This window comes from Gadus macrocephalus, chromosome 19 (assembly GCF_031168955.1).
Source record: "Gadus macrocephalus chromosome 19, ASM3116895v1".
Lineage (NCBI taxonomy): Eukaryota > Metazoa > Chordata > Actinopteri > Gadiformes > Gadidae > Gadus > Gadus macrocephalus.
Window position 1 is genome coordinate 3,688,819 of NC_082400.1, and position 13,160 is coordinate 3,701,978.

General features: G+C 45.0%; 3 protein-coding genes across 11 annotated transcripts in view; 1 reads left to right on the plus strand and 2 right to left on the minus strand.

The window, feature by feature from the left end:
• Positions 1-762: 762 nt before the first annotated feature.
• LOC132447544 (claudin-23-like) lies at positions 763-2,591 on the plus strand. Its single transcript, XM_060038368.1, has one exon. It carries the CDS (start codon positions 910-912, stop codon positions 1,723-1,725), a length of 816 nt encoding a protein of 271 aa, XP_059894351.1. The 5' UTR covers positions 763-909; the 3' UTR covers positions 1,726-2,591.
• Positions 2,592-5,154: 2,563 nt separating this feature from the next.
• Positions 5,155-10,039, minus strand: LOC132447596 (fibropellin-1-like). 2 transcript variants are annotated; one of them, XM_060038446.1, is made up of 5 exons: positions 9,747-10,039; positions 7,956-8,115; positions 7,260-7,396; positions 6,773-6,830; positions 5,155-5,743 (listed from the first exon to the last, which is right to left on the minus strand). In XM_060038446.1, the coding sequence occupies exons 2-4, from the start codon at positions 8,106-8,108 to the stop codon at positions 6,791-6,793; spliced, it is 330 nt and encodes a 109-aa protein (XP_059894429.1). In that variant the 5' UTR covers positions 8,109-8,115; positions 9,747-10,039; the 3' UTR covers positions 5,155-5,743; positions 6,773-6,790. The 2 variants fall into 2 exon arrangements, with proteins under 2 accessions (XP_059894429.1, XP_059894428.1); XM_060038445.1 differs by having other exon boundaries at positions 7,956-8,190; positions 9,747-10,026.
• A 561-nt stretch (positions 10,040-10,600) lies between these two features.
• si:dkey-88l16.3 (low-density lipoprotein receptor-related protein 2) overlaps positions 10,601-13,160 on the minus strand; it is a 35,328-nt gene continuing 32,768 nt past the window's right edge. For all 8 annotated transcript variants that reach the window (XM_060038358.1, XM_060038363.1, XM_060038361.1 and 5 more), the window contains 4 exons: positions 12,195-12,359; positions 11,252-11,510; positions 11,000-11,102; positions 10,601-10,814 (listed from right to left, as the gene is read on the minus strand). In XM_060038358.1, coding sequence (XP_059894341.1) covers positions 10,734-10,814; positions 11,000-11,102; positions 11,252-11,510; positions 12,195-12,359 — 608 coding nt within the window. In that variant the 3' untranslated portion in view covers positions 10,601-10,733. The remainder of the gene's footprint in view (positions 10,815-10,999; positions 11,103-11,251; positions 11,511-12,194; positions 12,360-13,160) is intronic.

The window sequence follows — 13,160 nt, forward strand, 5'->3', positions numbered from 1 at the left end:
TGTTTTTGAGGAAGTCCGTGAAAGGTCTTGAATTTAGTGGTAACTCTTATGTCAAAGGTAGGAAACCACCGACCTAAAATTAGCCCAAATTAAACAAACCGTTGCGTCTTCGAGGTGTCCCAGGGGGTGTGGGCCATATCAAATTGGACATTTCTCAAATGTTTTATTTGTACCTAAAAGCAGAAATAACGTGTGAATTTTGACTTTATATCAATAATTGTCTTTTTTTTTTTTACTGCTAAATATCTACACTTCTGTCGATAATGTCAATTATGTAATTTTGACATTTTGTAAGTATAGGCTAAAGGGAAACGACTGCATGCATTAACAATTATTTGACTGACATACCGTTTGGTAGTGATAGGCCTATCAGTGTTAGGTTGTGGAACACATAGTCACAATGACTGGTGGTTTCTGTGTGAAGGAGAACTATTTAAATCCAGTGAGAGCAGAGAAATGCAGTCGTTCCTGCCGATCTGCATTCTGATCGATGCATCCTCTCACTGGCACCTGTCACTCAAACCAAGAACCCAACTGCTTTGTAATGTTTTGATCGGGTGTTGATTTGATATTTAATGACAATAGTGGAAGTTCAACAAAGCCACATTTCATCAGCCGTTTCTTACGCATTGCTTATCACGATAAAATCATCTATCTTTGTTTTGAAATATGTCTTTTTGATTTCAATGAGGACGGACCGAAACCCCTTCGAGGTGACGTCACCGCAAACTCCGCCTCAGCAAAGTAGCCTACTCTATAAGTACAAAAGGAGTTGAGTGAAACTCAACTCCTATTGTCTGTCGCTGCTCACTGCACCGCTGATTGCACTGCAAAACGTCCAAGCAGCGACACAGGGACCACAACACCAGCACCACCTGCACCACCAGCACCACCAGCACCACCAGCACCATGCCGTCCCAGGAATGGATCCGCACCTCGCTGCGGACCCCTGGGATCCTGATCTTCGGGATGGTCCTTGCCCCGTGCGGCTGGATCCTTGACCTCGTCGCCACGGTGGCCCCCAGCTGGCGCACGATACACGGGATACCGGGAACCCCAACGAACGAGTTCATCCAGCAGGGCATCTGGGACATCTGCCGGGCAACGGAAACCAGCCAGCTGGGCTGCGGGCTGCAGGACACGGACTACTTCAACGAGCAGATCATCGAGGTGGCCCAGGGGCTGATGGTGGCGTCTCTCATCGTCACCCTCATCGGCCTGGCCGTCGCTATCCCTGGGGTCCGCTGCTGGCGTGAGACCCCACGCTGGACCCTGGCCGGCCTGGGCGGGCTGCTGATCTTCCTGTCGGGCGTCATGACCCTCATCCCCATCGCGTGGTACACGCACATCCTGGAGGACATCCCGGTGTCAAACCTCTCCACCGACTTGCGGGTGGGCTACTGCATCATCCTGGGCTACATCGGGGGCATATTCGAGGTCCTTGCGGGGCTGGTCATGTTCATCGGGATTTGCAGGTGCTGCGGCGGCAAGAACCGGGGGGAGAGGCCGGTCGACGAGGTCAGGAACTCGCAGTTCCGACACCGGAAAAACCCGCCGCCAAGGCGCTTGGAGGTGCCCAGTCTGTCAAGCTCCAAGAGCAGCGCGAGCAGCGTCGCTTACTCCCGGGACGACGACGTGTCGTTCCCGCGCGCCAAACCCGCTCCGGCCCGCTCCGTCCACACACCATACTCCAACACCAGCAGGCCCTACGACGTGGACCTCTAGAGACTCGAGCACCCCGCTGAGCAGATGCTCGGACCCGGACACAGCAGGGGGTCGGAGGTTAATCGAAGAAGCATTGGTATCCTGCGATATGTATTGTGGGATCGGGACTCTGGGCTGTTATGATTAGGACTACGTATTGGGATGGGTGTCATTACAGGTGGTCCGGGGTTCAAACCCCAATGACCACAGCCTCACCTGCATGAGGTCCGATCCTCTGTTACATGGATATAAAACACTGATCCGCTGTTGTTGAAGCGAGATTACCTTAAAGTAAAAGACCTAGAAGTAGTAGTAGGCTAATATATTGTCTTAACATCCGGAACATGGAAGAACAAACTTTTTTTTTTAAAATTTACGAAAAGTATTTGATTTTAGATGCTGTACATAGATTTTTGTAAAAAACCCTTATCTTGAAGGAACATATAGGTTAGGTTGTCCTGGTGTTAGCTGATATTTGTTGGCAACCATTTTTTGTACATTGACAATACTTTTATTTTGATATGCACTTTACATTCCTCGTTGAGATTGTAGATTAACAAACAGGATTGTAGTAAACTATACTGCTGACAGACAGACAGTAGAAAACGGTAGTCTTTAAAGACTGTAGAAAATTGTAGTCCTAAAGACTAGTGAACTGTAGTCCTAAAAGACTAGTGAACTTTAGTCCCTAAAGACTAGTCAACTGTAGTCCTAAAGACAGTGAATTGTAGTCCTAAAAGACTAGTAAACTGTAGCCCTAAAAAACGAATGAACTGTATTCCTAACTGACAGTAGTGAACTGTATGCCTTGTCCTAAAGACTAGTGAACTGTAGTCCTGGATTATGGATTAAGTGTTGTATAAATTCCATTAAAAACTCTGCAAGAAGTTCCTCATCGCATGACTCATTCTTCAGAATCAGAATCACTTTTATTACATCTTAATGTACAGTAAGAGTAAAAATCTTAGGCTTGGGTCCTCAACATTCACATAGCAGCAACAGTACAAGATAAAATAAATACAGATAAGAAACCATATGAAAAGAAACAAAGTAAAAAAATATAAAATAAGAATAAAAATAAATAAGTAAGTAGCAGTACCAATAATACTAAAAAGTAATGAGGTGTAATAAAGTGTGAAGTGTAGGGTGTTCAAGTGGTTGGGATAGCAGCCACAGGTAGGGTTATTGTGCAATAGACAAATGCTGTGCAAATACAATAGATGGTTAAACACCAGTCTGTTGTTGTGGTGTGCGTGTGGATGGTTGGGGGTCAGTGTGTTTCTCCAGGAGTCTGACTGCTTGGGGGAAAAAACTGTTTGTCATCCTCTGGGTTTTGGCCCTTAGGCTTTGGTACCGCCTCCCTGACGGCAGTAGCTCAAACTGTTTCTGGTTGGGGTGGCTGGGGTCCCCAATGATTCGGAGAGCCTTCCTGACAGACCGGGCCTTGTAGGTTTCCTGGATGGAGGGAAGCTCACATCCGCTGATCCTCTCAGCTGTCCACACTACCCTTTGCAGCATTTTGCGGCTTTGGGCAGTGGAGGTCCCGTACCAGGCAGTGATGCATCCAGTCAATATGCTCTCCGTTGTGCCTCTGAAGACCAATGGGTCTGTTACCAAGACCATGCTAACGTGTACTACCATAGCAAAACATCCAATGCATCATCCAAGACCATTAGGTAGTGAACAGCCGGCCTACAGCCCCACAATTACTGAGAGAGAATGTATACAGAGTTCAACCCTCATTATATAACAACCAACTATACACGTCTAAAAGGAATTCCGTACGTCACTGAAATGTTGCCTATCCTGTTCACCAAGAAGTTTGAAAGGTACAAGGAGACGGCCACCTATATTTAACAAGTACACACACACACACACACACACACCAACCCAGCCTCACGTCACAATGTGGTATAGCTACATTGGTCCGAGGTGGAAAACGTGTCCCGTTAATAGTTCTACATTGGTCAGAGGCCTACGTTTCTTTGGCCTCTTCTTTTCGATAGGCCATTTGATTATCAGTGGAAAATGCAATATCAACATTGTTTCAGCAAAATGTTAAATGTGTTTTGATACACGTTTTAGTTTGTGCCTTTCATTTTCATAATCAGGGTATATTCTGTAATTATTAAATAACTGAAATGACATATTTGATTACACAAGTCTTTCAAACACGTAGAGCAGTGAACAAGACTTTTGTTCGGAATCTCCTTGCCCCCCAGTTATTGTATATATTCATATGAGCGTGTTTATGACCTTGGCCATTATAAATCTTCTGTAATACGCACGCATATATCCTGTTTTTCATACAATGAATACATTTAATACATACTATTCTGAGACAGAATATAGCCTAACCCGACTATAGTCCCTCAGAACCCCAAATGAGCAGGAAAAACTCCACAAGCAATTTAACTGACTAATCAGACACAATCACTGTACGAAGATTATGACGATAAAAGCCACATTTATAACTATTTCTAACTGCTATCAAAACACATTTTAATGCAGAATCTGTATCAAAGTATTGCACTTCCCAAATTGTGACGCAGGCCTATAGAAAAGAAGAGGCACAAATGTTTAGAGGAGTTATATTACAAAGGAGTTACAGTACATTTTAGTGACTGGGTTGCACACACACACACACACACACACACACACACACACACACACCCCCACATTAATTAAGCCAGAAACAACGTTAACCTAACGAGGGATAGATTCTGGTCTAACGTTAGCACACAGCCCTTCATCTCCCCGACAACGTGGACCAGCACAGGAAGGGGTTTGTAAATATCTGCACTGCAGGAGTTGTGTACATGCCATATCTTCCGAGACGCTGTTGGAACAACGCTCCAAGTATGCATGCAATGCAGGCCTACTGGTTCACTGAGTCCTCTGGCAGAGCCACCTCACCCCGGGTCTGAACAAAGCAGTGCTGTGAGAACTGGACTTCTCTCACACCTTAGAGGGGCGAGGCTTCACTGGCTGGTGGGACAGGCACAAACACTGCAGAGATATATTCCAATCCCTCAATCTATAATCAGAGCACACAATAAAACTGCAGGTTCTAGCCTTTGTATATCAAAGAGTAGAGTATTCAGCTCATGTAAATGGCTAATAAATAGGTTTCGTCGTTCTTTGTGCCAAGTTTCATTATTTAGTAAACACTGATACTTATCGGATTTGAACACCATCAGCCACATTCTTTAACAATCAAAAACTGCAAATTTTGCATTTTATTCCAACACTACAACACTACAGAGTCTGTACATGCATTGAAAATATGAGTTGCTCAAGAAACACTAGCGCTAAACAGTCAAAATAAGAGTTGAACAACCAGCACTAATCCAAGCTGTTAAAATAAGAGCTGTTGTACAATGTTAAACACTTCTTTCAAATCAAGGCATTTTATTGTCATGTTTGCATTCAAATAAAAGGACCAACAGATATAATCCTTTCTCAGGAATATTTTAATGGAAAATACAAAAACTAAATAGAGCATAGAATAATGTATAAAAGCATAAACATATGTTTTATAGCCTACAGCTAGTTTAGCACAGAACCACTAAATAGCAAAATTAACTATAAAGGACATTTAACGGAAGGTAAGTGATCAATAACGTGAAATGTTTTTTGTTAAACATGAAAAATATTTCATAACTGCGCGGACCAATCAGACGGTCCCCTAGTTCCCAGCTAGCTCCAGCCAATCACAGGAGACCTCATGTTAAATGAAGACGAACTGTTTTTTCAAGTATTGACTCCTGTTAAATATGATGGGATGCAAATACAATGCAGGGAACTAGTTTAGGACACACATCTACCTTGCTTACAAAGCCTTTGCATGTCTGATAAATACTACACATCATGGTTAGGCGAAAACACAGTTGGCTGCATGTAAAGAAAAGTAACAATGGTCATCGTGATCGGTATTACAGCATTCATGTTATATGTTGGTGGTTTTCATCGGTCAGGTCTCAATGATCTTCAGTCAGTTTTGTGATCGTTGTGAATTATTCTGGTCCACGCTGCGCATCTGTGCATAAAGAATAAGACGACTATGTGAACACAATGTATGCACCTGATTCAGCAGTTAAGCACAACACTATCGATGTGATTTCATAACCCCCTCACCCTTAAATAATTAGTTGTTACACAATTAACATGAAGGAACAGTTGACTAAACATGAGTGCCATATCTGCCCTTCTCCGTGTGATAGTTTGAGTCGGTTCTGCTTTATGAAGTTGTCTCATTAACATTAGCTGAACACCGCCGCCTACTGGCGACCGGAGGTAGGACAACAACAAGGCCAGCCCTGCGCTGCAAGCTCTGGCTCTCAAAACTGGGCTCTTACTCAAAATTGGTGGGGAAAGACTGATTCAGGTGCTAGCATAGTGATGCTGACAGGATACAGCTTTTCGATTGAAGATGGTGAAGTCTTTGAACCCCATTAGACCCTGCATGCATACTGTTGTATAAGAGGGTAAAGCGCACAAGTTATGCAAGTTCTCAGTAAACAGCACTGAACGTAAAACTGCCTCCTTTGCCACCTATACAGTTTTTTGATCCGCGCTTTGGGGTTACTAGAGATGCTCCGATTGATCGGCGTCTGATCAATCGGAGCATCTGTAGTTTTAATGATCTTTTATAATTGTTCAGACACTTTTATCCAAAGCGACTTAATTCAGATGCATATGTGATCAAGAAGTAGTTAGGGATAAGGGGCGTTTTGATGGAGAATGTCGGCTTGTAGACACTGGGGATGTACTGAGAAGCAGTCCCTCGTTGGGTTCTTATACGCGTTAGTCCTTATGTGGTATGAACAGACGTCCTCCCGCAGTGTCCATATTGAACTGCGTGACTACTAGCATCCTTAACTGGTGTTCTTCCGAGTGAGGCTTGACAACCAGTCACGTGACATGACGTAGTATTTATCAGTGTGAATGGCAGCATAATGATTTACTTCACATCAGCGGAAGGATTTATACCACCACTACATTAGACCAAATGTACCCAAAATCTAAAATGAGGACCAATTTATTTAGCGTGTCATGTCCTGCCTACCGTGCTCAGACCTCCCGGTCACACATCCACCCGGTATCCCCTGGTTATTAACTCTGACCTGTGGATCAAAACGCACATTCAAAATCAAGATTCACGTGAACGATGTAAGGAGCAGCCCCAAGAGGCAAACACAGAGTCCACCATAATACCCATATAGTAGTACACACATGCAGTACACCCTAGTAGTACAGACCTACAGTACATCCATATACGGTAGTAGTAAACACACATAGTACACTCATAAAGTACACAAAAACAGTACACACGTATAGTAGTGCACCCATATAGTAATGCACACATACAATACACCCATAATATCGATATAGTAGTACACACATACAGTATACATATAATATCGATACATTGCGCCATAATATCAATACAGTACCCATAATACCCACACAGTACACCCATAATGTCTATATTCTATATATTAATATATACATTATAGTGCACCCATGCCACACATTGCGCTCCCAGTACCGACCTCTTCCTCTTCTTCTGCCTCTGTCGGATCTTGGCGACGAGGAAGGCGATGAGGATGAATCCCACGATGAAGGCCAGCACCCCGAGGGTCAGGGACACACTCAGGGAATCGTTCACCGTGTCGTCGCACCTATCCCCCTGGGATTATGGGACGGCACGTCAGAACCACAAGTATCCACTTCCCAAATACATCCACCACTCATCATCCATCGATCATCATGAATCATCAGTCAGTCAATGACTGCAGGTCAAGATAAACAAATGAGTTCCAACGTTAATGTTTTCACTGTGGGATCATCACTAACCGGTTTCAGGTCTTAATCCTGTGACATCACAAACCTGTGTCAGTACTTAATCCTCTCCGACATCCCTGTTACCTGTGTCAGGACTTAATCCTCTCTGACATCACTGTTACCTGTGTCAGGACTTAATCCTCTCTGACATCACTGTTACCTGTGTCAGGACTTAATCCTCTGACATCACTGTTACCTGTGTCAGGTATTAAACCCCACAATATATCTGCTAGACCTTCCCAGGGCACACTGGTTGATACCAGTTCCTTGTGATTTTCTATAGAAGCCTTTCATTCACATCATTTCCCAAACATCCCCGGTTGCCATCCAATGGCGTGTATATGCATACTGGAGTTCAGAGCGCACAGCATGTCCTATGCAGACAGGCCACAATCCCGTCCTACCTTGTATCCTAGCATGCAGTCACAGAAGCTTCCTCCTCCTCCTGCTATGGGGTCCTTGCAAGTTCCCCTCCCATTGCACTGCGTCTCTCCACAGGGGGGCAGGCTGAGGTCCGCCACTCGGGGCAGGAAAAAGGGGGCTATGGAGTTTGCCATGGGGGACCTGACGGATGGATGGATGGACCAGGAGGTGGAAGGTGGGATGGCTGGGTTTAGAGAATGGTTGGGAAGGCACTACCTATAGAATAAAAGATAGAAAACTATGAGGTTGATCAATGGTGTCGGGGTGAATATTGTATTGATTGTTAGACAGTTAGATATTGTTTTGCTCCATCCTGTTCTCCCTGCCTCTTACCCTATTTTGTTCTTTAAGCCATTGATCAAAGGAGCCACTGAGGGGTTGGCATTAGCATCAAATGGCCCTTCCCTCCGAAGACAGCCCAACGACAGATCCCTGTCCACACATCCCTCCCTACCAGTGCCCGCCTCTGTCCCCCACGTTGAGTTCATTTTTCAGCGCTCAGGACAGCCTATATTGTACGCGCTCTATTGAGCCACCGGGGCGTCACCCACGTTTTGTTCCTTTGTGTGTATTCTGTTCCTCCTGTTCTTCTGCTCCCTGTTGTCTGTCTCCAACATCAAATGGCCAATCTGTTGTCTTACAGCCCAACAACAGATCCCCTTCTCTGACCCCTCCTTTAAATTGGTATATCAACTAATCTCTCTTTCCCCCCCCCCCCCCCCCCCCCCAAGTATTGACTCTGCAGCCTTTTTGGAAGCTCGCAGACTTGATAGCACCTGAATTCGGATGAACTTCTATATTTGGCGAGCAAGTCAGGAGTGTAGAAGAGGACCGCATCAAATCTAAACTTCAACAATATCTATTCACTAATGAGGAGCTACATACGACTACACATCTTCCATGCAGTCCAGCATGCAGCCTTCATCAGTCTACAATGTGTTGTGTAGAAGGTGTGTTTTGGAACCAAACGTATTAAAATAGGGCCTCTGGGATATTTCTTTTTAAATGGTTCAACCAGTCCTTATACCACGTCTCAATGGAGTAATTACATGACAAGGTGGGACCCTATTTCATTGTGTTCATGTGCACGCCCATACTCTAGTAACCACAACGGAACTGGTTGGCTCTGGTAGTGAGCACAGCATCCACCCAAACTAGACTTCTGTCTGGAAAGATTTGACGCTTCTTTTTTTAGTAGGTCTGCAAAAAACTTTCAGATGCAATAAACTGAAAAATAAAGTCATGCGTTGCTAGAAGTGGAGTCCCTTCACTTTATTACCCTGGCCTGATCTGCCTACATTAATATCACCTACTAGAGGACCTCAAGGGCCTACGACACATCCAAGCTATTACTAATATTATGAAATACAACATTTAGAATTTACCTCGTCATACAATCACAACATGTTCTCCCTCATTTAAAGTTTCTGTTTGAGTTCGAAATAGAGTTCCACAACGTTTGAATCTATGAGGCGTTCTAGATGTGAGTTTGAACACATTCCTTCACTCCTTCTGAAGGACACATGGACATCACAGGTAGAAGCTAACTATTTAAAAATGTATTCAACAAATCGGTACATATGAGCAAGGCATATTCTCCAAACTCAGTTCCAACAGCATTCAGGTCAGCTTATGAAGACATGAAACCAAAATGAGGAACTGATCTGGTATGCTTTTGTTCTATGACAAGTCTGCACAGGCAGCCAGACATGGCTGTAGAACACGGGAGAGCTCCGAAACGCACACAAACGCACACACTGCAGTCAACTCACCAAAGAAGACTTTTGCAGGCTAGAGTTGTCTCTCAGGGCGGCCTCTCAACTGGTCTGTTGTCAGGGTGTGGGAGCAGAGGTGGGTTTCTGTCTCCTCTAGAGGAATCGGAGTACAATGGAAGGGGAACCCAACACCAGGTTTTGAAGAGCTGCCTCCCCCGTTCACACACACACCCCTCCCACTACCTGGACCTAGTCATGCCCCTACATGCCGTTTCAACTCTGTTCCAGTGATTTAGGAAGCATATCCCAAAGGAGTCGGCAAACAAACGCAGTCTCTAGAGATAAGACCGTTGCCCAACTATTGTTCTAGCATGGTGGTGGGTGGATACATCCAAGGAACTTTACATCTACAGTAGGCAACTTGTTGAACAACATTACACACATCAGTGATTTGGCAAGAAGGAACAAGAATGTGTGGCTCCTTTCATATTGAGGTCAGCCACTGCTCGGAGGAAACCCATTCTGCTCTGGTCCATAGGAGCGTTAACTCGGTTACAGGATTTTTCCTGGTGTTTCCAGCAGGGTTCAACTGTATTGAACCCAGTCAGTGTCTTAATTTGGGGCACGTGAAACCCTTTGGGACCGACTGATGAGAGCAACTTTATTTGTCTTGGAACTAGGTCAGCTGTTTGGACAAAGGTGACCAGTCTAGCCAATGGAATACCTTCTGTTGTGGACGAGAAGCAAAGAGGAGAGTCTGGTTTCAGCAGCATGTTTATTAGTAAAGATATCAAGCTATGACACACCCAAATAAATTGCCCAAGCATGACCGAAGTCAAAGCAGATGACTCATTGAGGCAACCAATATTTGAATAATGTCCAGCCATGGTAAGAAAGACTAACGTGGAGTATTTACATGTATTTTTGAATTATTTCATGATTACACGGTCGAGTCAAATGTCCATTTAAAAAGGGTATAATGCACTATAATGTCACATGTGGCCGGTTCATCCAGGAGTCTGGACAGTCTTAAGTTACTAGTCCTTAGGGTTGGGGCCCGGGGGGTTCTTTGTCTGGTTCTGCTGGCGTGCCATTCTCCCCCGGGTCCACGGGGGAGTCCAGATCCTGCAGAGATCAACAACGCAACAATGCATCTAAATTTATGAAGAACCCTGTGTAACATTCAAAACATTTCTAGGCAATTCATCTTTAACTCTGCATCTATTTCTTTACCGTCTCAAACGGACCTTCCCCGAACATACAAGCTCCAGGCTGGAGGAACCCTTTATAATTCAAAAGGTGTTTCTCACCTCAGTGTCGGAGTCATAGAAGTCCTCTGGCAGGGACATCGCCATGTTGGTCATCAATGTCTCCTTCTCCATGGACCGCCTCCTCCCCAGCCCACACGCCCGCCTGCGACAACACCTCACATTTAAGTCCCGCCCACCAGTTTCCACATGGAGACCATTATAAAGCCAAGTACATTAATAAATTGTGTCGTGCATGTTAAAAGACATAAGATTTGGACAGAGCAACGCAGCCCGAGTCAAGTGGTGCGTTACCTCTTCTTGTACCCCACCGCCGCAGCAACCAGTCCAGTCAGGGCACACAGGGTCGCTATGACAGCGGGGGCGTGGCTCCCTCCCTCTTCCACTTGGCAGAACTCGCCACTGTAGCCATGGTTACACTGGCAGGCCAGGTCCACGCCGGAGCATCTTCCCTGGCCGCTGCAGTGCGTGCTGTCACAGGAAGTCAAGTTCTTCTGGACGCCGGGAACGGCAGCGATGGCCTCATCCACTCCAACCCAAGCTTTGATACCGCCTGAAAAGAAGACCAGTGTTGCTTAAAGTGGAAGGGAACTCCTGGCTCAAACTCAGCCTTTTTTTCGAGTTTGAGCTGACCTAGGTCCTCATTGTTGTAAAATCACATCTGCCACTAATCTGAATTTTATATTCTTTACATTGAACGGGTAAGTCCTAAGGAGGCTTCAATGTCATTCCGTACTATGAAAAACTATAACGGCCGAGAGGGACATAAAGCACCACGTGGTAGGCTACTAGAAGGCTAACCGCGTTCTCGCTGGGAGCCAGCTCGACCGAAACATAGGAGCTCAGTGTGGCGCGCTTGTCACTGCCCCGTCAAATTAGAAAGCTTGCACTTATGCCCGTCCAAATTTAAGGACGTTCACAGAATAGTTTGCAGGGACTGGCATAAACATTTTAATCCTGGTTTCTTTAAACATCTTATTGCAGTAATTGACAAAAGATTTTGAGTCATTGGCCTTTAAAAAAAAGAAAAAACACTAGTGGGGCCTAATAACCACCCTATCACTAATAATCAGGGTTAGGCAGTCAACCAGCCTCAAGGTGAGGCAGTCAACAGCATCAGGGTTATGTAGTCAAACTGCATAGGTGTTAAACAGTTGAACTCTGAGCCCCAGGGCGTGCTATTGGAAGTACTTGAATGTTTCTGATTGGGGTAGACGTGTGTTGTAGGACTACTGACCTCTACCTCCGCAGGACTCCTGGCCAGGCTCACAGGGCGGCACCGAAACACAGGAAGTGACATCGGAAATGCGGAAGTCCCACCCACAGCGACAGGTCCGCCCGTCAGGGTGTGCGAGACACAGCTGCGCACAGCCTCCATTCTGAACGGAGCAGCTGTTGCTCCCTGGAAGACACAAGAACACAGGACAGAGCCATGACAGTTCTAGTAGTCACAAATGGTAGCAGTAACAGACGCTTTTATCCAATGTGACCGAGTGAGAACCGAGCCACGCAGTCGTGGAACACTGCCAACAGATTTAAAGGATCTTCATGTTGAACCCAAAAAGTTAAAGGGGCACTGTAGCATTTTTACTTATGTATTAGCTAAAATCAATGTCTTCATTGGTAAATAAGTCCTCATTGGTGTAAAATCACCTCTGCCAATAATCTGATTTATCCTAGGCTTCCATGTCCTTCTGGACTATGAAAAACTATTACAGCTGATAGGGACATAAAGCACTACGTGGTACTAGCAGGCTAAACGCGTTCTCACTCAGAGCCAACTTAGAAGGAGCTCAGTGTGACGCGTTCGTCACTACACCGGCCAATTTGAAAGCCTGCACTTCATAATGCAAGTTCAAGGAACCCACTTCCCAAAAGGTGCAAACCAAAAGGGAATTAAAACGCCAGCTTGACCAAAGACTAGGGTAAAAATCGCAGTAGCTTTTCCCAGGTTTAAAGAGCTAATGAAGGATTTTGAAAAGGGATGCTGAAGTTGCCTGCTTACTTCGACAGGAAAGTCAATGTTACGTTCTAACTAACAAGCTTTTGACATTGCTTGGATGTTTAATTCATAACATAGGCACTAGACAGGATAATAGTAGAACATGTATAGTTAGAAGCATAAACAGTCGTTGGTGGATAGCAGCGTAGGCCATGTTTGATTGAATAAGAGTTGCATTTCATGCCTTCTCCCTCCAAAGAT

What these genes read in the sequence shown, in the direction of transcription:
- LOC132447544 (XM_060038368.1), top strand. Translation starts at nt 910, where the DNA reads ATGCCGTCCCAGGAATGGATCCGCACCTCGCTGCGGACCCCTGGGATC.
- LOC132447596 (XM_060038446.1), bottom strand. Translation starts at nt 8,108, where the DNA reads ATGGCAAACTCCATAGCCCCCTTTTTCCTGCCCCGAGTGGCGGACCTC. An exon ending in ACTGCATGCTAGGATACAAG is followed by an intron (nt 7,397 to 7,955) that starts GTAGGACGGGAT and finishes CCATAATCCCAG; the next exon opens with GGGGATAGGTGCGACGACAC. An exon ending in AGGCAGAAGAAGAGGAAGAG is followed by an intron (nt 6,831 to 7,259) that starts GTCGGTACTGGG and finishes TTTGATCCACAG; the next exon opens with GTCAGAGTTAATAACCAGGG.